The following is a 21,166-nucleotide window of genomic DNA, read 5'->3' as shown; positions in this document are numbered from 1 at the left end:
AGAACATGGATCCATCATGCCTTGTTACCACTGTGCAGGCTGGTGGTGGTGTAATGGTGTGGGGGATGTTTTCTTGGCACACTTTAGGCCCCTTAGTGCCAATTGGGCATTGTTTAAATGCCACGGCCTACCTGAGCATTGTTTCTACCATGTCCATCCCTTTATGACCACCATGTACCCATCCTCTGATGGCTACTTCCAGCAGGATAATGCACCATGTCACAAAGCTCGAATCATTTCAAATTGGTTTCTTGAACATGACAATATGTTCACTGTACTAAAATGGCCCCCACAGTCACCAGATCTCAACCCAATAGAGCACCTCATTGGGATGTGGTGGAATGGGAGCTTCGTGCCCTGGATGTGCATCCCACAAATCTCCATCAACTGCAAGATGCTATCCTATCAATATGGGCCAACATTTCTAAAGAATGCTTTCAGCACCTTGTTGAATCAATGCCACATAGAATTAAGGCAGTTCTGAAGGTGAAAGGGGGTCAAACACAGTATTAGTATGGTGATAGTATGGTCCTTTAGGTGAGTGTACATCATCTAAAAGCTGAATAAATAAGCTTTCCATTGATGTATGGTTTGTTAGGATATGCCGAGATACAACAAAAAAAAAAATCTGGAATCTGAGGGTGCAAAAAAATCTAAATATAAGAGAATTGCCTTTAAAGTTGTCCAAATGAAGTCCTTAGCAATGCATATTACTACTAATAATACATTTTTGATATATTTATGGTAGGAAATTTACAAAATATCTTCATGGAACATGATCTTTACTTAATACCCTAATGATTTTTGGCATAAAAGAAAAATCGATCATTTTGACCCATACAATGTATTGTTGGCTATTGCCACAAATATACCCGTGTGACTTATGACTGGTTTTGTGGTCCAGGGTCACATATATTAAAGCGTCATGGTTTCTACAAAATAAAATTAAAATCGAGGGTAACGCGGGTATGATGTCATTGATAAGCAGCACATGGACACGTTGCTTATTTCTTTGGATTTAAACATTCGTGGAAACATTTGGGATAATGTATGTACACAAGTCAACAAAATATATAACATTGTTCTAGTGGTTTTTGGATATTTTAATCCAAAAACCGTGCATATTGTGCCTTTAACTATACTGTGGGTCCAAAAGTCTGAGACCACATAACATTAATTTTTTTTTTAAAATTGAAACTATTTTAAATTAAACAAATATGGTTGACAATCTTGTATTAATTTAATGTTTATTTTTAATTTAGCAATATTACTAGGTCACAACAATTCAAATAAGCAAATTTGTGACACTGATCATGTGAACTCCTTTGTGTAGACGGTCAGATGTTTTTCTTCCATTGAAGCACAAGATGTTCTTTGGATCATTTGGATCAAATCATGTTGGATCACATGATCAGGTTTTTACACAAACTTGTGAAGTTCAGGCAGGTCAGGTGCTGCTGTAATTAAAGCAAGAGGGCAACGTACCAAAACTAAGTAGTTCTGAAATTAATTCATCTTGAAACTCAAAATGTTATGCTTACAATATATATATATATATATATATATATATTATATAATATAATTAGCATTACAAGTCTAAATTTAGAAAAATGTAAAACAGAGGCATTTACACAAGTAGTTTAAGACTTTTGGATCCCCCGTGATATGTGTACACAAAGATATGACTTGCAAAGCAGCATTACTTGAGGCAGGGTATGTTGTCTCGCATCCCATCAGAAGAGTTGCTGCTAGTGGAAGGGTGGCTCTGGGGGGCAGTGGTTTGTGGACTGGGGGAGGTGATTGGTGTGGGAGGAGCTGGTGTCTGATCACCTCCCCCATCAGGAGACTCTAGATCATTCAGCTCATACTGTAACCTGACTTCCAGTAACTGTAAAACACACACACATATGTAACTGACACTTGAGAACAGATGTGTATGAATCAGCTAAATGCAGTGAGTTAATTGATCCCCATCGGTGTCACTATTCTAAATATGAGACACGCTAATTGATGTGCGTGTGTGTTTCCGAGTGACTGTTTCTATGTGCGTGAGAGTCACGGGACTGAAGGTGCTAATAGGTTTCATTTGCCCTCATTATACAGAAGTGTGAACATCCTTCCAGCAGCCGATGGTAACGCTAATGGTTTTTCTCACATTTGCGCTGAGCATGCGCCATCCAAACAGATTAATTCCTGTGCCTGAAATTCACGTGTCCCTAATATGACTGCATTTGAAAATCCGATTCATTATATGAGTCGTATTAATATGTTAAAAAAGTCGAGTTGATTAAGCATTAATAAAGCACAATTGCTTTACAGCTTCAGTCTAAGAACCATATTATATATTTTCCCACAATAAATTATATCTAAATTCAAATTATTCACAGATATACTTTCTAATGGCATTATCATAAGCACTCATGTATTTATGGGTCACAGACACATCAGTATGCAAATGCGTAGCTTGCAAAAAAAACAGTGAGAGGGCAAAATGAATGCAGTATTAATTATTCAAGCTTAATATATACAGCTAGATGTGGTGAACATTAATTAAAACGGCTTTGAAAAGCTTAGGGATTTAGTTAAGCATCTGAGTAACAACTGTTCCTCGGATATCCTTAGTTGGCTCTGTAGATGGAAAAAACGCACACATTCAACACATTCAAGTCACTGAACAACATTCATTTAATGAACAGATTTTACATTATTATTAACTTTGTGAGTCATGGCAGTTGTCAGGAAACTAAAATAACTCGAGACGGGGAAAAAGAGAGCGACAGAGACTTAAGAGTGTCTATAAGGGCAGCATTACTCATTCCACTGAAGAAAACAAAGTTTTTAAGACAAGTGCACCTCGATGAAAACATTGTTACATAAATGAACTAGTCAGACAAAATTTTATTATAAACCACATATTTTTACCTGCACCACCTCTGTGGTGATTTCCTGTTTGCTGAACCTGTATATGATGACGTGGGCAGAGACCCCAGCCACACAAAGCATGCGGCTCTCGGGACACCAAGACAGCAACTGAATGGCGAACGGGTCCTCATCCACAATCTCTGTGCTGGGTTTCTCCTCCTTACAGCGTGCCTTCTCAAATACCTTGGCTGTCTTCAGTTTGTACAGCACCTGGAGCATTACTGAGCACCATGGGAAATATGATTCAAAAAGTAAGAGATAATGTACAATCATTTATACAAAAATTGAGAATTTTTTATCGTATCATCTAATGCTCAAGCAAATATTTATGCATATTGAACCAGCAGCTGGCTGTAGATTATTTGTTCTATTACATTGCTACTTCCCAGATAAATAAATAAAAGGACACAAACTAATTTGAATGGAAAATATTGCATTATGAGAAAGACTGCAGAGTGATATGATACATAAAACTAGCACAATTTTATGGGAAATAGGTTACCTTGGACAACGATCAATTTAGCAATCATTACACAAAAATATGTATCCACAAAATGCTGCAATTGAACAAATCGGAAATCTAGTATTCCAGAGAACAAAAGTTTTATAACTTCTAGATTTGTACAGTTAATGCTTTGGGGGATTAAAAGGAAGATAGGAAATGCTTTAATACCTTCAAACACATAAATGTGTTTTGTATAATTTTTTAGGACCTCTAATCCACTGACTCCAATTGTTCAATTCAGTCAAAGCAAAAAATAAAATAAAATAAAAATTAAATGGCATAAGATTAGCCACTCTGTCTTAGCAGGATTAAAACGTCCTGTCTAATTAGCTTTATATTTCATTGGTGGGCCACTTTGGTTTTTAAATTAGCTCCTACCATTAAGAAAGCCCATTTGAATGTTAAACAAGCGCTTGCGTGAGGGGTTGGCAACCTTTGTGGTATTTGTAATATTACAATATGTCCTTTAGCACCTACAGAAGGTAGAGGAACGGTGGAAACCTTAGTCTGTCAAGCTCACAGTTTAAACAAGGTCAAATGTAATTTACAGGTAACATTCTCACCACGCTGGACTCCCTCAGTGGTGCGCAAGGTTAGACAAAGATTGTGGGATCTGGGGAGTTTTTTATGTGTGACATTATAAGGTCAGTCCCCAGTTGGGTCGTAAATCATGGAAAATTACCTTATTGTTAAGGTAAGTGATGTCTGATGTCAAGTTATACTCCGACTGCGGTCAGCAGAATCCAGTTTTTAATTAGATATTTAACAGTGTTAGTCAATTGTTAGTCAAACTGTAGCCAAAGTCTCTTTAAAAAAAAAATCAGTTCACTCTGTGGCCGCATTTGCAGCGCCTCAGGCAGCTATTTCGGGTATGCAAGATCAACTCCTATCTACTTGAATGGGGAAATAACAAAATCTCAAACAACAAATATATTTCAAATCAGTGACAAAATCTGACCCGTAGATGTTGTTCAAATTCCTTAAATAGAGCATGTATTTCAGACGGGTAAAGCCAATGCGCATGTGCAGTCCTAAGTGCACGTTTCAGGACACTGACTGTTTCTATGCAAAGTTTCTAAGGTCAGCTTCAGAGATGCAATAACTTAACCAATTGCTGATTAGCATTGCATTTTACCTTCTCCCATAGTCATAATGGGCCATATTTTACAGATCTAAGCACATGCTCTGAAGCGCATGACGCAGGTGCAATTAGGGCGTGTCCAAATCCACTTTTGCTAGTTTAACGATGGTTAAAAAACGGTCGACGCGCCAGGCGCATGGTCCAAAAGGGGTTGTACTTAGTCTCTTAATGAGTCATGGGTGTGTTCTGGCCGTGACGTGCAATAAACCAAACAGAGTCTAATCTCCCATTCCCTTTAAAAGCCAGTTGCACTTGCACCATGGCGGATTTGCTATTCACATTTTAAATATTTAAAAATGTTTGTGTGCTGCTGTGTGTGAAATAAGCAGCGTGTACGTGCCACCAGCCTATAGACGCATATTACTAACACGCCTTTTAAATAACAAAAAATACTGCGCTATTGACCTTACACCAGGTTTTGTTGGTCAATGGCGCAGCCGTTTAGAGTTGCCTCAAAATAGCAATGCACCAATAATACGGCTTGAACACACCTCTTTTTCAGACCAGCACGCCCATGGGCGAACAGATGGGCGGCAGTGCATTTGCTATTTAAACAACGTTGTGCTGGACGTAAAAATTATAACTGCGTTGGGCTGAAACTAGTAAAAAAAACTTGTGTCAAGCCTGGTGTCGCATTGCACCGGGTGTATGATAGGGCCCAATATGAGTAAACTGCTTTGGTATAAATACAGTTTTTGCTGTGGTCAAAATAGTGTGTGGCGCTAGCAATACCAAGGTCATGGGTTTGATTCCCAGGGAACACAAAAATCTGAGATGCAACACATAAATGTGTCCGCCAAATGCAAATATGTAATGCAAATGTGATTCAAAGTTTATGATCTTTGAAAAACTACTATACTGCGCACATTCCACATTGTGGTAAATGAAACTATTATACTGCACACAATGGGTAAATGAGGTGAATATGAAGTCAGAAAGGCTCTGTACTCACTTGCTGAAGCATCCCAGAACTTCACTGAACCATCTGCATGCCTGCAAGAAGAGCAGAGAATCTTTTATTTCAGCTGTCTCATACACACAAACCCACATAGGCTCACTGGCAATGTCCCAGTACCACATGTATCCAAACAAACCACTGAGCTAAGTTAAGTTGGTATGTCAGATAAAAGCTAGTCAAGAGATGAGAGGAAGTGCTCTTCCCACTGCTGTCAAACCCACTAAAATAGCGGGAAAAGGTTCTGTTATCCCAAGGGCGGTACATCAGAAAATGCTTACTTTTTTGTCATACTTCCCTTTCGCTACCATCTTGTCCCTCTCATTTCCCCCTCTTCTGCACTCCTCCTCCCTCTCCCTGTACCCTGCCTTCTCCTTTTACTCCATTTAAGTCTTTTTTTCCCACTTCTGCCATTTCAGCAGAACTACAAACGGCAAAAGAGAGAACAGAGCAGAAAGAGTAACGGCACACACACACCCTCTAGCTCGCACACACACAAGTACACACTGTTCTTACCCAGTTATTATTATTTCAGGGTAGCTTTGTGTGCCCAGGCCCCAGTTTCCACCGCTGATAGGCCATTCCTGTGATGAACAACAGAACCACATAAAAGCACTTAAATCCACGAAACCTAACCACATAAATCCAACATTTCTCAATGTATGAGAATAGAGAATATTTACTAGTTATTGCCTTAAAGCGTGTGAGCATTCCTGGGAAACTTAATAAAAAGAAAGTGGCCAATTTGTAAGTTTTAGTAGTACTCTTTTAATATAATGACTGTGTCTGGCACTGGCAGCCACAAAACATTTCTGCAACGTGGGTGGAACCTTTATTAAATGGCTGGCGAGGCTCTATAGAAAAGCATTTCCTCATGAGGCCTGGAAGCTGAAGCAGTTTATTCAAAGTTGTACAGAAGTGCTGTGATTCAAAGTGAGCCGTCTGAGTTAACCTGCTCCCTGTGGGAGACAGAGCCACAACTTACACACCGCACTCCAGTCTTGGCTGAGAGGTCATGATTTCTTTCATACCCATAAATACCCCCTCTATGTCTCTGACCCATGCAGTCTGAGGACACAATGTGCTGCACGACGGGGGCCTAAAGTCACACAGGCATAGGGCAATGGGGCGATTCACCAGGGGCTGCAATCTAGTCACTCAAAGGCCAAGGTGTGTGTGAAGGCATGAAGTTTTAAACTCAAAGACATCATTATCTATCAGATTTGCATATTTAAATGTGTGTGCACACGCTGTTGTACCTTTTTGCTGTAGCCCTGTCGTTTCTGGCGAGACCCGACAGAGTAAAGTGCAGGTATAAGGTCCACAGGACAATCGGCTAGGTACTCACAAGACGTCACAGGAGACTCATGAATCATCATGGGATACGGATTTTCAAAGATAGGGTAACTACAAAAAACATCACAGGATAAACCATCAGACTGACACTGTAGTGTAAAAGTGTGATAGCGTCAAACATGTTAGTCACAAATATGACGCAAATAACAAATGCTGTGGGCAGGGCTTAAAAACGGAAAAAAATATCAATCGGTTCACTCCGAGCAGAATCGATATTATAGCGTTTCCGTTTTTGCGTTCCTCAATAAACATTCCGAAAACGGTTTGATATGAAAAAATACCGGTTAATAACGTTATTTTAATTTAGCCTATACTTATAACAAATATGTATAAATAGACTTATTTTCACTCAATAATAATATAACGCATGGTAATTAAACTTGAATATTTAATTCATAACATTTTTAAAACCAGAAATACATGCATTAGAATTACAAAGCATAAACAGCGGACCTGTTTTAATGGAGCGTTAGACAATCTAAAGTGGCTTCTTATGCCGAATTATTTTCAGAAGAGTGATAACATACATAACTTTTTCAACACGACTTGTTTTAAAAATTGCATGAATAAAGAATAAATAAACTGGATAACCATTGCTCTTTTAATGCTTTGTCAACTGCTAATTTCAAAGCAAACACTGCGCAACACGTCTGCATCCCATAATCAAATTCAGTCAGCTAATAAAGCTTACCATTTAATACGAAGCATCAACCATCTAAATAGAAAACATTGACCTGTCCTGTATTGGCAATCTGAAAGACTATAGGAAAAATGTTTGATAGATGCTAATAGCCTGCTTGGACAGGCTTAAACAAAATCCATAAACTAGCCTAAATCAGTCTATTTGAGCTTAAAGTCCGTACTGCTTATTTAAACGTTCGAAAATAATGTCCTCCAATACCTGCGCTTTCATTGATGAGCTAAGCGGGGAAAGAAATGTGCTTGAGGCATGAAAATGCGCGCTCCCACTGACGGTAGAAATGCGCGGGCATTTCACTCACGCTTGATCCGTCAACGTCACATGCTGCACTACTCTATTCATGATTGGTCACTGCCAAATTAAAATATTAAAGAGAACGATAAAATAACGTTATTAACCGATTAATGGTCATTTCAAATTAACGTTTCTGTTGATTTTGATTTCGTTTCCGTTTTTGTTCCTCTTAAAATTTCGTTCGTTTCCGGTTTTCGTTTTCGTTCCTTGAACCGGTTCAGAGCCCTGGCTGTGGGTGATACGTACCCATTTTGTGCAAGGTCAATAACAACTAAATCCTTTTCGAGGAGAACTACTACAGCATATGGTTCCTGAAAATCTGTAGAGAGATATAAATGGGATGGGTAAATTAATTTGATTAATTTTTTACATACACATATTTTACATATACTGTTGACCACTAGATTTGTAAAAGAAATTAATAACTCAGCAAGGATGCGTTACACTGATCAAAACAGTCAATGATATGCATGATTTTACAAAAGAATGTTCTTTTGAATGTTCCAAGTATACTGAAAAAAAGTTTTATCACAGTTTCCACATTAGCACAACTGTTTTCAACATTGATAGTAATAAGAAATGCCTCTTGAGCACCAAAGCAGCATATTGGAATGATTTCTGAAGGATCATGTGACACTGAAGACTGGAGTAATGATGCTGAAAATTTAGCTTTGACGTCACAGGAATAAATTACATTTAAAAATATATTAAAACAGAAAACACCTATTTTATTTTATATGTTATCATAATTATAATAATACTTAGTATATGAAGGACACAAAAGTAGCTGTAAAAGTTACGTCTGGAAACATCACTGCATGAGTTTGAACCTCTGAAATGTCTCAATAATGAGTCAGAACATAAAGACGTCCCACTTCATATATAGCTTAATCAACAGAGCCAGGCACTATTACGCAAGCAGTACTGCAAACACTGTTCCTATTCCTCCTGTGTTCATCACTGCTTCTCAGTTCGGCTTAACACAAACTCTAAACAAAAACACTTAAGCCTCTAAAGACAAATTATTGAACTGAGACGCTGTGTTTTGGCAAGAACTGCTGCCGCAACTGTATGTATAATTATCTTTATTTCTGTAAAAGCAAGGTGAATCACAAGAAAAATAATTGATTTAAAATATTGTTTTAAACCAGTACCATGCACAAGCTATTTAACAACATGATCAGGATGTTATGTAAGGAATAAAGTACAGTTAGCTGGTCATTATCTAATAATAATAAATCATGGATACTAAAAAATAAATGCATGGACATGAAATGGTTTGATCTGAAATTATTTTATTATCTATCTTAGCTTCAAGCTTCCGATAAGTAAAATGGTCCATAACTTAGAAAACAATTGCAACAATATAAATGCATATATCAAATATATCCAAGTTACCTTTTCTATTGACTAGTTAGCTAAAATACACTACCATTCAAAATGTAGGGGTCGATAAGTTCTTTAAACGTTTTTGAAAGAAGTTTCTTATGAACACCAAGGCTGCATTTATTTGATCAAAAATAGAAAAAAATACAACAAAAAGCTGAACGATTTGAAGTAACTGTTTTCTATTTTACAACATTTTCAAATGTGATTTATTCCTGTGATGGCAAAGCTGAATTTTCAGCAGCCACAACAGTGTCACATGATCCTTCAGAAATCAGTCTAATATTCAGATTTGGCGAGAAACATGTCATATTATAATCAATGTTAAAAAAAAAAAGTGCTGCATAATATCTTTGCGGAAAGAGTGATGCATTTTAATTATCATTTTTTTAATGAATATAAAGTTCAAAAGAACAGACTTATTTGAAATAGAAATCTATTATAACATTATGAATGTCTTTACTGTCACTTTTGATACATTTAATGCATCCTTGCTGAATAAAAGAATAAATCTCTTTAAAAAATACTGACCCCAAACTTTTGAACAGTATTGCATTAAGCTCCTGGTATCAAGTTTTCCTTTATTTTAAGGCACAGACAATGCTCAAAATTTGTCATTGCAGCCATTTTAGGAAAAAAAAAAAAATCAGAGATTGACCAATTGGAATAATGTATTTCAAAAAGCCACGTAAAAACTAAATTTAATGATCTTTTTTTTTTACACCAGCAAACTATTGACAGACTATTAACAAACTAAAGTTGTATCAGCCTTTGCTACAGCTGCCTGCAGAGAGAAAGAAATCACTTACTATTCATAAATAGCCAACCACAAGTGATAAATTACTCAAATGGGTACTGAAATAATAATAAACGAAAGCAGTCAAAGAACTGGATGTTATGAATAGAGGGAGCTTTAAAAAAAGAGATGTAAAATGTAATTACTAGGCAGCGGTTCCACTGGGAGAGCTCAAGCTCATCTACAAAGAACATGAAAGAATAGAACAACCCAACAAAACAAAGGTCAACAAAAAAGAACAGAGAGGAAGTGGCATGAGATAAAAAGACTGAGTACTTATTGCAATAATATTGGAAAGAGCAGGTGCTGTTAATGAGTAAAGTGACCTATGTACCGTTAGCATATGGCGTTTCACACAGGGTGAGGAAATCTACAATGGGATAGTCCATCTCCAATACTGCAGTGCTCTTCCCATGCATTACCGTCAAGCATGGCCGTCGACCAACAGTGTCATATGACAAACCTCCGGAGAAGATCATAAACGGATCCCTGTTCAGAACACAAACACATACTCTACAGTGAGCTTCAAAAGTCTTAAATTACATTATCAGCATAACAATGAGTGAAAGGTTGAACTGAATGTCATTCAGAATGTGTTTTCCTTTAACGACAGCAGCACTCAAGCTGCATGAGCTCCACAAGTTTGCTTATCTGCTTGTGATCTAAAAATAGTGCAGAATACTTCTTTATTTATTTTACGTTGTAACTGTTTGTTTACTTCCAGGTTTAAATGTGCTTCAAATTCATTTTAAATCCCATATTTCAATGCTGGATTCCACTATATATGCACAGACATACACACATTTATTTACAACATCTAGAAGAAAGTGTCCAATATGTCTATGCTGGTTAACCAGCATAAACCAGCCTGGACCAGCATTCAGGAAATTCATGGCCTTAAGAGCAGTATAAGAAAAAAACCTGTACCTACCCTGCTCTCGTGGTCTTGTACTCTACTTTAAGGATGGGTTTGCAAGGCTCTGGCTTTTTTCCATCTTTAGGCTGCTTTCCTGAAACAGAATCAGACTCATTTAGAGAGTTTCGAGGCATCCTTCTCTGGCCCTGTCCCAAATAGGGCACTAGATGTGGACTTGATGTCGATCATAACTCGTTGAAGACTGTGGAATTGATTGATGCGAGAATTGTATTTCCTGTATTGACGTATTGAAATAGAAAATTATCAAAGTGATTGTAACTTTTTATTTTTAATTAGCCAATAGCCCAATTAAAATATGAAATACTGTCAATTTTATGGGCATATTAGCATACAGATGGCTTCAGATCCAATAGAGTCTTCAAGACCACAAGTTTCATTTTAGCATTTAAGTACTACAACAGTGGACGTGAAGGAAGACTGCGAGGACTGAGGGTGCCATTTGGGACAGAGTCTCTCTCTCCCACACACTGGAAGTGTGTCACAGTGGAAAAAACATCTCACATACATAACACATAAACACATAAACACATTAAAGGCATAGATATGTAAACGTCCTTTAAAATTCCTTTAACTTGCATCTCAAAAGGTGTGCACTTGCTTTGCTGTTCTTCTAATGTTATAAAGATGCTACAACATTGCACAGCCTCTGGTTGTAAAAAAACAGCGAGATTTAAATGCCTGAAGAAAAAAAAAAGGGAAATTGTGTTGGTTTCTGTTTTTATATATATATTATCTCATGATTAAAGGCTTTTAAACTATGGTACATTTTTAATGTCATATTAGCTAACGCCTTTATCTTGTTATATTGTGTTAGTTTAGCGAAATCATCTGCTGGAGTCCATTGCAGATACAGATATTCAAATATGCATATAACTACAGGTGCATATAATTAGTGTTGTCGGAACGGCTTTGACTCTTCCAATATGGCGGACAGCTTATGCATAACGGCCCATAGAAACAGCTAATGAAGCATCTACTGGTGCTGGTCAAATAATTAGAATATCATCAAAAATGTATTTCACTAATTCCATGCAAAAAGTGAAACTTGTATATTATATTCATTCATTACACAGAGACTGATATATTTCAAATGTTTATTTCTTTTAATTTTGATGATTATAACTGACAACTAAGGAAAATCCCAAATTCAGTATCTCATAAAATGTGAATATTGTTAAAAGGTTCAATATTGAAGACACCTGTGCCACACTCTAATCAGCTAATTAACTCAAAACACCTGCAAAGGCCTTTAAATGGTCTCTCAGTCTAGTTCTGTAGGCTACACAATCATGGGGAAGACTGCTGACTTGACAGTTGTCCAAAGGACGACCATTGACACCTTGTACAAGGAGGACAAGACACAAAAGGTCATTGCAAAATAGGCTGGCTGTTCATAGAGCTCTGTGTCCAAGCACATTAATAGAGACGCGAAGGGAAGGAAAAGATGTGGTAGAAAAAAGTGTACAAGCAATAGGGATAACCGCACCCTGGAGAGGATTGTGAAACAAAACCCATTCAAAAATGTGGGGGAGATTCACAAAGAGTGGACTGCAGCTGGAGTCAGTGCTTCAAGAACCACTATGCACAGACGTATGCAAGACATGGGTTTCAGCTGTCGCTTTCCTTGTGTCAAGCCACTCTTGAACAACAGACAGTGTCAGAAGCGTCTCACCTGGGCTAAAGACAAAAAGGACTGGACTGCTGAGTGGTCCAAAGTTATGTTCTCTGATGAAAGTAAATTTAGCATTTTCTTTGGAAATCAGGGTCCCAGAGTCTAGAGGAAGAGAGGAGAGGAACACAATCCACGTTGCTTGAGGTCTAGTGTAAAGTTTCCACAGTCAGTGATGGTTTGGGGTGCCATGTCATCTGCTTGTGTTGGTCCACTGTTTTTCTGAGGTCCAAGGTCAATGCAGCGGTATACCAGGAAGTTTTAGAGCACTTCATGCTTCCTGCTGCTGACCAACTTTATGGAGATGCAGGTTTCATTTTCCAACAGGACTTGGCACCTGCACACAGTGCCAAAGCAACCAGAACCTGGTTTAAGGACCATGGCATCCCTGTTCTTAATTGGCAAGCAAACTCGCCTGACCTTAACCCCATAGAAAATCTATGGGGTATTGTGAAGAGGAAGATGCGATATGCCAGACCCAACAATGTAGAAGAGCTGAAGGCCACTATCAGAGCACCTGAGCAGTGCCACAGACTGATCGACTCCATGCCACGCCGCATTGCTGCAGTAATTCGGGCAAAAGGAGCCTCAACTAAGTATTGAGTGCTGTACATGCTCATACTTTTCATGTTCATACTTTTCAGTTGGCCAAGATTTCTAAAAATCCTTTCTTTGTATTGGTCTTAAGTAATATTCTAATTTTCTGAGATACTGAATTTGGGATTTTCCTTAGTTGTCAGTTATAATAATCAAAATTAAAAGAAATAAACATTTGAAATATATCAGTCTGTGTGTAATGAATTAATATAATATACAAGTTTCACATTTTGAATGGAATTAGTGAAATACATTTTTGATGATATTCTAATTATATGACCAGCACCTGTATATGTGTGTATATATGATTATAGAAGCATAAAACAGTTCAAAACTATTTAAGGTACAATTTAAATGTTGTGATGTTATTTCCATCCAGAGGTGTATGGCTGTGATGTGTTGTTTAAGAAATGAAAAGCTAATTTCAGAACTGTTGCCAAACATATAACATGCTAGAAACATAATAATCACTGCAATAATGATCCAATCACTGCAGTCTCTGAAGCATTTGCCTAAATAAATCTAAACAGCAAATTTAAATTTTAAATATGCCTGTATATATTCGGGGGGCTCTGCCAATATTTTATGGCTTTTCCCGATTATGTTTCTTTCTTTTTAAATCTGGCTGTCTGATGCAGTCCTCTCATGGAGGCTGAAGGGGTTGCTGTATTAAGAGAGGACCGCAGTGGAGTATATTCAATAGAGCAGGCAAGGATGTGCGCCAAAAGGAAGAGCATGACCTCACCTCACTCATCACTAAAGACCACAACACAGGCAGTCTCCATAAGGGAACAAAATGAGACTGAAAATTAAAGCTTCACTTGAAATGGAAATCAGGTAAGGGCGGAAGGAGGGGGGTGGGGGATCAAATTACAATCCTCAATTAACAAGTCTTTGAGTGAGATGTGATACAACCTTGTGAAATAGACATGAGAGCAATTGATTTTGCAACCCTTATCCTGAAAAAACAAAATGTATTTGAAGAAAATGAATTTGTATTTGAGCCAGAGAGAAAGAAAGATCACTAACCGTGTGGCGTGATTGTCTGTATGGGCCTGGCTGGGGACTTTATATTCCATATGGTCAGTGTGCCGTCTGAGTGACTACAGATAAACTGCTTCCCCTCGTGGTGCCAGGCCACAGAATGGATCGCCTGTGAGTGAGAACGACAATTCAAGAGAGAGGAAAAAGAGCAAGAAATGTTGGTTATGTTTGCATGGGGGCACACAACTCAATGGGAGATTTCCTAATAGTGACTCACACCCGTATGTCCAAGAACACGACCCAGGGGTGTACCCAGGTTGACATGAGATGCCCTTGACAAGAAGTATGCTGGGATAAGTGCAATAAAGAAAGACTGTCTTTTTAGTGCTGAGCAATACAATCACTTGTGCCATTCTTTTTACACCATCAGTGTTTCTGCTGTGACATGAGGAGAAGCGTTACATTTACATCCAAATGTTACTTAATCTACACAGTGAAAGAAAACTGAATCTAAATTCCAAAGAAGCTATTTTTATAATTATGTAGATAAGCTATTTTAGTGATTAAGTAGTGGGATAGAGTTTATAAACTCATACAAATTTCCCTTGGCAATATTTCAGCCATCAAGTAATGTGTCTGGTATTTTCTGCTAGCTATTTAGAACCAGAACTGCGCTGTAGAATAGTCAAAGTTATTTTTAAATATCTTTTAGAGTTTGGAGTTTTTGTTTTTTTTTGCTTTTGAAAAAAGTCAAAGGTTGCATTTATTTAACCAAAAAGGTAACACTTTATAATAACGTTCAGTTATAAGTCACTTATAAGTTATAAGTTGAACTAATCATTTACAAAACATGACTATACGTTCATAAATTATTACTAAGTCATATTCTAACATTTTATAACTGTTTTGTAAATTCAGTTATAAGTCATTTTTAAATTATTAGTTAAAGGGGTGATGAATTGAGAAATCAACTTTCCCTTGAGCATTTGATATATAAAAGGTCATGGTAATATTAGAATATCCTGTAAGTTTCAGAGCTGAAAACTTCCTTGTTAGTCAAAGAAAAGCTTTTATTGACACCAGGACCAGCAAACGATCGATTTCAGAATGTGCCGGTCTATGACGTGAGAGTGTAGTGAAGCACCGCCTCAACAGAAAAAGAACAACGCCTGATTATGTAGCCCCGCCCACCGACTCGTGCCACTAACATGACAGCGAAGAGCAGCATCAAATTGCTAAGCAGTAAACATTCCACATAAGCTTTTCAGATTCAGATTTTTAAGCATTCAGATTCCAAAATTATGAAGGCATGGATGAACTTTATTTTTAATGAATATCCAGCTCACGTGGGGAAGACATTGTATGTTCATTTAACCACGGAGTCGTTTGTAAACAAGAAACAGGATGAGATTACATGAACAAATGAAGCAACAAACTAATGTGAGTACTTTTTTCTAGGGATTATGTGTACGTGTCTAACAGAACATACCTTAGCACGCTGTCACAGGCTGGAGAATACTTTATTTGTGGTGTTCTTGGTTCATTACTGTCTTGATGTGCGTTGTTCACTCTCTTGATTCGATATTTGAAGGGCTCGCGTGTGTTTGTACGGTTTGCGGTTATATTCATCGACCAGACGGGCCAAGTAGAGTTAATAAAAAATATATAATTCCAATCAATCGCGGGTGGATGAGAGATGAATCATTGTGTGTATTTGATAAAGACATTTTGCGAGCCCTGGCTGTGGGCTGGGCGTTTCATTCCGGTTGCCCGTTTCCCACACGCTGCAGGGTTGCCAACTTTTGAGATCAGGTTGGAGTGAGATTTTATTTTCTTTTGGGGGGGGGGGGACTTAACCAATTACCGTACGATTATATCTATTTCAGTATCAATTCATAGCCTGCTGTACATATAAGATTATATCGTATATCGATTTCAGTATCAATTCATAGCCTGCTGTACATATAAGGAAATAAGGATATGTACGTTATTAACATTTTAAAATTTCCCATTTAAAGAAATCTAGTGTTTGATCATATCAAAATATTTATTAAAATGCAAAACTGCAATACTTTTTTGAGCAACTAGATTAGATACATGTATATTGATTAAAGAGCCATAAAGGCACCAGTGGGTAATGGCATTACAAATGGAAATTATTATTTTTCAAGCCACAAAATGACTCTAATTTGCCTCTTTGAATAAGAATTCTCTAATTCAACCTTAATACTAATTGTAATATAAATAAGAAAAATATTTGAAGAAAAATATTTTAAGTGGTCAGGACCATAATTATTGCACAAATAGTATTTAGTACCAAAATATCTCAAAATATTCAATTAATATTATTGAACTAAAATATAGAACATTTATTCAATTGAAAAATAGTTAAGGTGTATGGTCACATTTGACCATCAATGTGTATGAGTGTACGAGGGCTAAATACAGGAAAAACGTTAACATTAATGTTAACAATGTTGCATCTCCATCACTCTCCATAATAAAACGATCCTGTATGGTTGACGTAATAATCAATGCACACTATGCTGTACTGTTTACCAAAACTTGCTGCAAACACCTGAAGTGGAGATGTTGTGTATCAAGCCATTCAAATGCATTGACACAGCGCTAGAAGTATTGAGAGCTCCGTGAAGCACGTGACCCCGCGAGATGAGAGAGCATGTCGCATCTCCGTTTTTCAACACTCTGGCTTTAACTGTTATGCCATATTAGCGCCAAAACGCTATTTATTGTTTGAATTTCGCATTAAAACTTAAACAAATCTAAAAGCTTAGACTTTGTTTAATATCAAAAGCAGGTTTGGCAGTTTGGCGTGAGATTAAGTTGGGCAGCGTGAGAGCGTGAGACAGAGCCTGAAAGCGTGAGTGTCACGCCAAATGCGTGAAAGTTGGCAACCCTGCGCTGTCACTGACAGGGGAGCAGAAGCTCATTAAATATGCAAATCTTATCCAATCCTAGCCGAGGGCATTTACTTCCTAGTCTTTAGTGCGGCACGCCCATAAAAACTGAGCGTGTCTTGAGAGAGCCTCAAAAACAGGTCAGAAAATAGCCTATTACTTATTCATTATGATCTTTTTGAATGTATAAACCACGCAAAACGCAATAAGTTGACCTCAGACAACAGTATAAAAAAAAACCTTAAATGATGAACTAATCCATTTACAAAACATGACTATATATTCATAAATGATCAATAAGTGGTATGTTAACAATTTACAAATGTGTTGTAAGTTATCTTAAAAAATGTCTAAATCATGAAATGAATCAGATCAATAGTAGATGGTTGATAAGTTATTAGTTGATGCATTATTGATCACTTATAAATCATTGAAGTATTTGTCAAAATACATCCCAATAAACAATGGTTAATCATGAACAAATGATGAACAAACCATTAGTAAATGATCAGTATATAATTTATTGATGTATCATTAAGTTGCAAGCCGGTTTGTTTTCAAAAGCACAAACATACAGTTGCGCTAAAGTAGTATTTAATGCTAAAGAGTAATTTATTTGTTTATTTTGTAAATGTGTTACACATCATTTGTAGATCTTTCTTACCTGTTACAAATTATATGCATGTGTATACAAGTCACGGATATATACAGATATATCTGGTATAGCATATCACTTGTTAATAATTTATGAATGTATTAACTAATAATTTATAAAAGACTTACAACTGAATTAACAAAACATTAAAAAAATGTTAGCATATCTCTTATTAATCCTTTATGAATGTACAGTCATGTTTTGTAAATGATTAGTTCATCATTAACTATTAACTAATAACTTATAAAGTGACTCATAACTGAACGTTATTATAAAGTGTGAACAAAGTGATTTATTCCTGTGATGGCAAGCTGAATTTTCAGGAGCAATTTTCTAGTCTGACAAGCCAGACCCACATCAAGATGTTGGGTCTAGGAACACACCATTGGCAGGTCTCAATCCGAGGGGCGGGATAAACGGTTGTCTTTCAAAATCCCTCTGCACGCAATAGGATAGTGCTACAACCAACCAGAGCAACGAAGAAGGTGAAGCGGAGCTACTTGATAGATTAAACTTTCGCCGTATCCGGTCGCCAAAACTCCAAACTTCCTTTCTTGAGAATGACTTCAGTGGTGTTCTTTGTTCTTTTCTCAAAGAAAAGCTTAACTCCAAGTCTTCCAGAGTCGGAAGGTATTTGAAAGACCCCTGTTCGCCAGCTTCTTTGTTTACAAGTAGCACGCAGAACCGCCGCAACTTTGCCATCATTATGTTAAGCCTGCCCACCGACTCTATACACGATGTGACTGGCCTGACCAGAGTTTGGTTTTTCCAGCTCGCAAGTCAAAGGAGAGTTGCTAGACGACCCTGGCTGCAAATTAGAATTAGACACATCATCCTTCAGAAACCAATCTAATAATACGCTGATTTGGTGCTCGAAAACATTTCATATTATTATCTACAGTTGAGCTGCTTAATTAATATTTTTTGGTGTAAACAGTGATAAATTTTTTACGATTCTTTGATGAATAGAATGTTCAAAAGAACAGCATTTCTTTAAATAGTGGTGTGTGTATATGTGTGTGTGTGTTATACACTTTCCGATAATTCCTCACATCAGTACCTTTGTTGCTTTTTATAGTTTTGTACTGTTGCTGTATTGACGGAAGACTTGAGCAAAACTCTGGGGAAAACAGTCAGGCCTATATAGCACAGTAAATGGAATAGAATTGAATCGAGGGGAAGAGAAAGAGAAATAATGCACAGCATGAGGCTGATGTATCGAGAGAAAAGAGAGCGAGTGAAAGCACAAAGAAGGCTGAAAGAGAGTTCTCATTATTTTCTAATTAAGCGCAGTCTCCTCTTGTTTAGCATAATGATGGCGGCTCTATCTCTGTCTCAGGCAGACAGTGGGGACGAACCTCAGCAGACCTAACTAATCAATGAACCGAGTGCAACATCATTACAGGAGCATCCAGAGAGGAGGAGCCAGACGAACACACGCACACACCAACACACAGAAAAATATGCTTATGCACAGCTACATTCAAAACACCCAAATGATTATGAATTATATTGCTTGCATAATATGTTCTGAAGGTACAGAGCAAATGGCTGGGAAAACAGTGGTTATTACTGACATGCAATGAATCTTGAAGGAAACCATTTAAAATTGCACACTACATATTAACACACTACATTCATGCATTGCTATTTGTGCAGGATATAGTATATGCAAAGAATGTGATTTTTTTTAAATGCATGAAATAACATGCTACCACATTTGCCAAAAGCAAGGCGTGAAATACTGTATTCCAGTAAACTACAAACACAATAATATCAGCCATATATTTAACATATTTGATCACACTATCATGATTTAAGAATAAAGAATTGAATTAAAACCAATTTCATTTCTGTAATAAAAAATGAGCAGCAGGTCATGTGACGACTATGTAGTAAACTATGTAGCAAAAATGTTTCAAATTTGAAAAAAATTATAAAAAATCAAATAATACAAAAATTATATAAAAAGAGTATTATTATTATTATTATTATTATTAAAAAAAAACAAGGCCGTAACCATTTTAGACATACATATTTAGATTAGTGGGACCAGTATTCAGTTCATTCTAAATTTCGATCACCATCTTTCAGCGGATGATTTTTAAAATTTCAAAAATGTGAATGATACTGGATAAATTTCACCAAGTATCACTGACCTCCTTGGTTTTATCCTTGTATACCCTGCAGTACGCTAGTATTCCATGGCTTCTGAGTTGTAATTATATTCATAAAGTGACAAGGACATGTGGGATGTCTGTATGCATGTGTGTGTGTGTGTGTGTGTGTGTGTGTGTGTGTATGTCAGCTTGAGAAAGGGCTGAAGGATAATCGGTCTGCCTTATTAATGACGCCTTAAAGACACCAGGACCTCTATCTCCCCTCTAAGTTTCTCTCTCTCTTCGTCACACGCTTTGAGATACCCACAGAGACACCTCAGAGACAGAGAACTGTGACACTGTCATACCTCTGACACATGCACGCACACAGAGGCCCAATTAGAGCTAAAGAGGTCTGATGGCTTTACTGCAGGCAGCCACAACCCGCCTCTTCAGTCCAAAAATATTGCTGTCACTGCCCTCATACACACAAAACACATCATTCCTGAAGCAAACGTCAAGCCATCCAGAACAAGGTCAGCTGGCCCTATTTTCCATTACAGACCCTAAGTGTTGTAAATGTGTATACATTAACTTCAAGTGCTTGTTAAGGTAATCATCACTATTAATAATGGGGCAAGCAACAGGACACATTCATAATTCTTGAGGGGGCCATCATGTTCCGGGGATGGGATGTTGATTCAGCTTTATATTTTAAGGGCTCTATATTCTAGCTGAGCCCACATAATGAGTTTTTTAAGGCGACCATTATTTTAGAACATATAGTGCTGTATGAGAGATGTATCTATTTTATTTTGCCTTTTTATATATTTTATATATAAAAACTAAAGAAAGTCCTACACATTATCTACTTACAAAAGTATCAAAAATCGCTTTTGTTTGCAACATTTTGGTCTCATGACCTTCATCAGGCCTATACACACCATTATTAACACAAACACATTTAAAAACAACTCTTGACCTATCTTTGAGAAGATCCATTAATTATCAATCACATCAGTGATTTCATACATCATTATATCATCATCATATAAAAGGGGGATATTGAGAATTGTTTCATCATACGGTGTCAAAAGGTGAAAAAGTTTATATATATATATATTGCATATATATATATATTGCATATATATTGTGGGCTTGTTCTTGTTCATTGTCTAGAAAGATATGGCAACAGTGATTTTCTTGCACCGCACACACACACAAAAAAAGAAACATCTCTGATGCACATTAA

The 21,166-nt window shown here is 37.0% G+C and overlaps 1 protein-coding gene across 1 annotated transcript in view; it reads right to left on the bottom strand.

Annotated features, from left to right (window-relative positions):
• The window catches only part of stxbp5a (syntaxin binding protein 5a (tomosyn)), a 114,703-nt gene that overhangs the window by 12,808 nt on the left and 80,729 nt on the right, over positions 1–21,166 (bottom strand). The window contains exons 8-16 of the mRNA XM_079831780.1: positions 14,288–14,411; positions 10,987–11,065; positions 10,390–10,544; positions 8,120–8,192; positions 6,783–6,930; positions 6,040–6,107; positions 5,521–5,561; positions 2,923–3,143; positions 1,704–1,888 (exon numbers count right to left, since the gene is read on the bottom strand). Of these exons, the coding sequence (XP_079687906.1) occupies positions 1,704–1,888; positions 2,923–3,143; positions 5,521–5,561; positions 6,040–6,107; positions 6,783–6,930; positions 8,120–8,192; positions 10,390–10,544; positions 10,987–11,065; positions 14,288–14,411 (1,094 nt within the window). The remainder of the gene's footprint in view (positions 1–1,703; positions 1,889–2,922; positions 3,144–5,520; positions 5,562–6,039; positions 6,108–6,782; positions 6,931–8,119; positions 8,193–10,389; positions 10,545–10,986; positions 11,066–14,287; positions 14,412–21,166) is intronic.

Source organism: Gobio gobio (genome assembly GCF_949357685.1).
Source record: "Gobio gobio genome assembly, chromosome: 12".
NCBI lineage: Eukaryota > Metazoa > Chordata > Actinopteri > Cypriniformes > Gobionidae > Gobio > Gobio gobio.
This window is presented reverse-complemented; position numbering and strand designations above follow the sequence as displayed.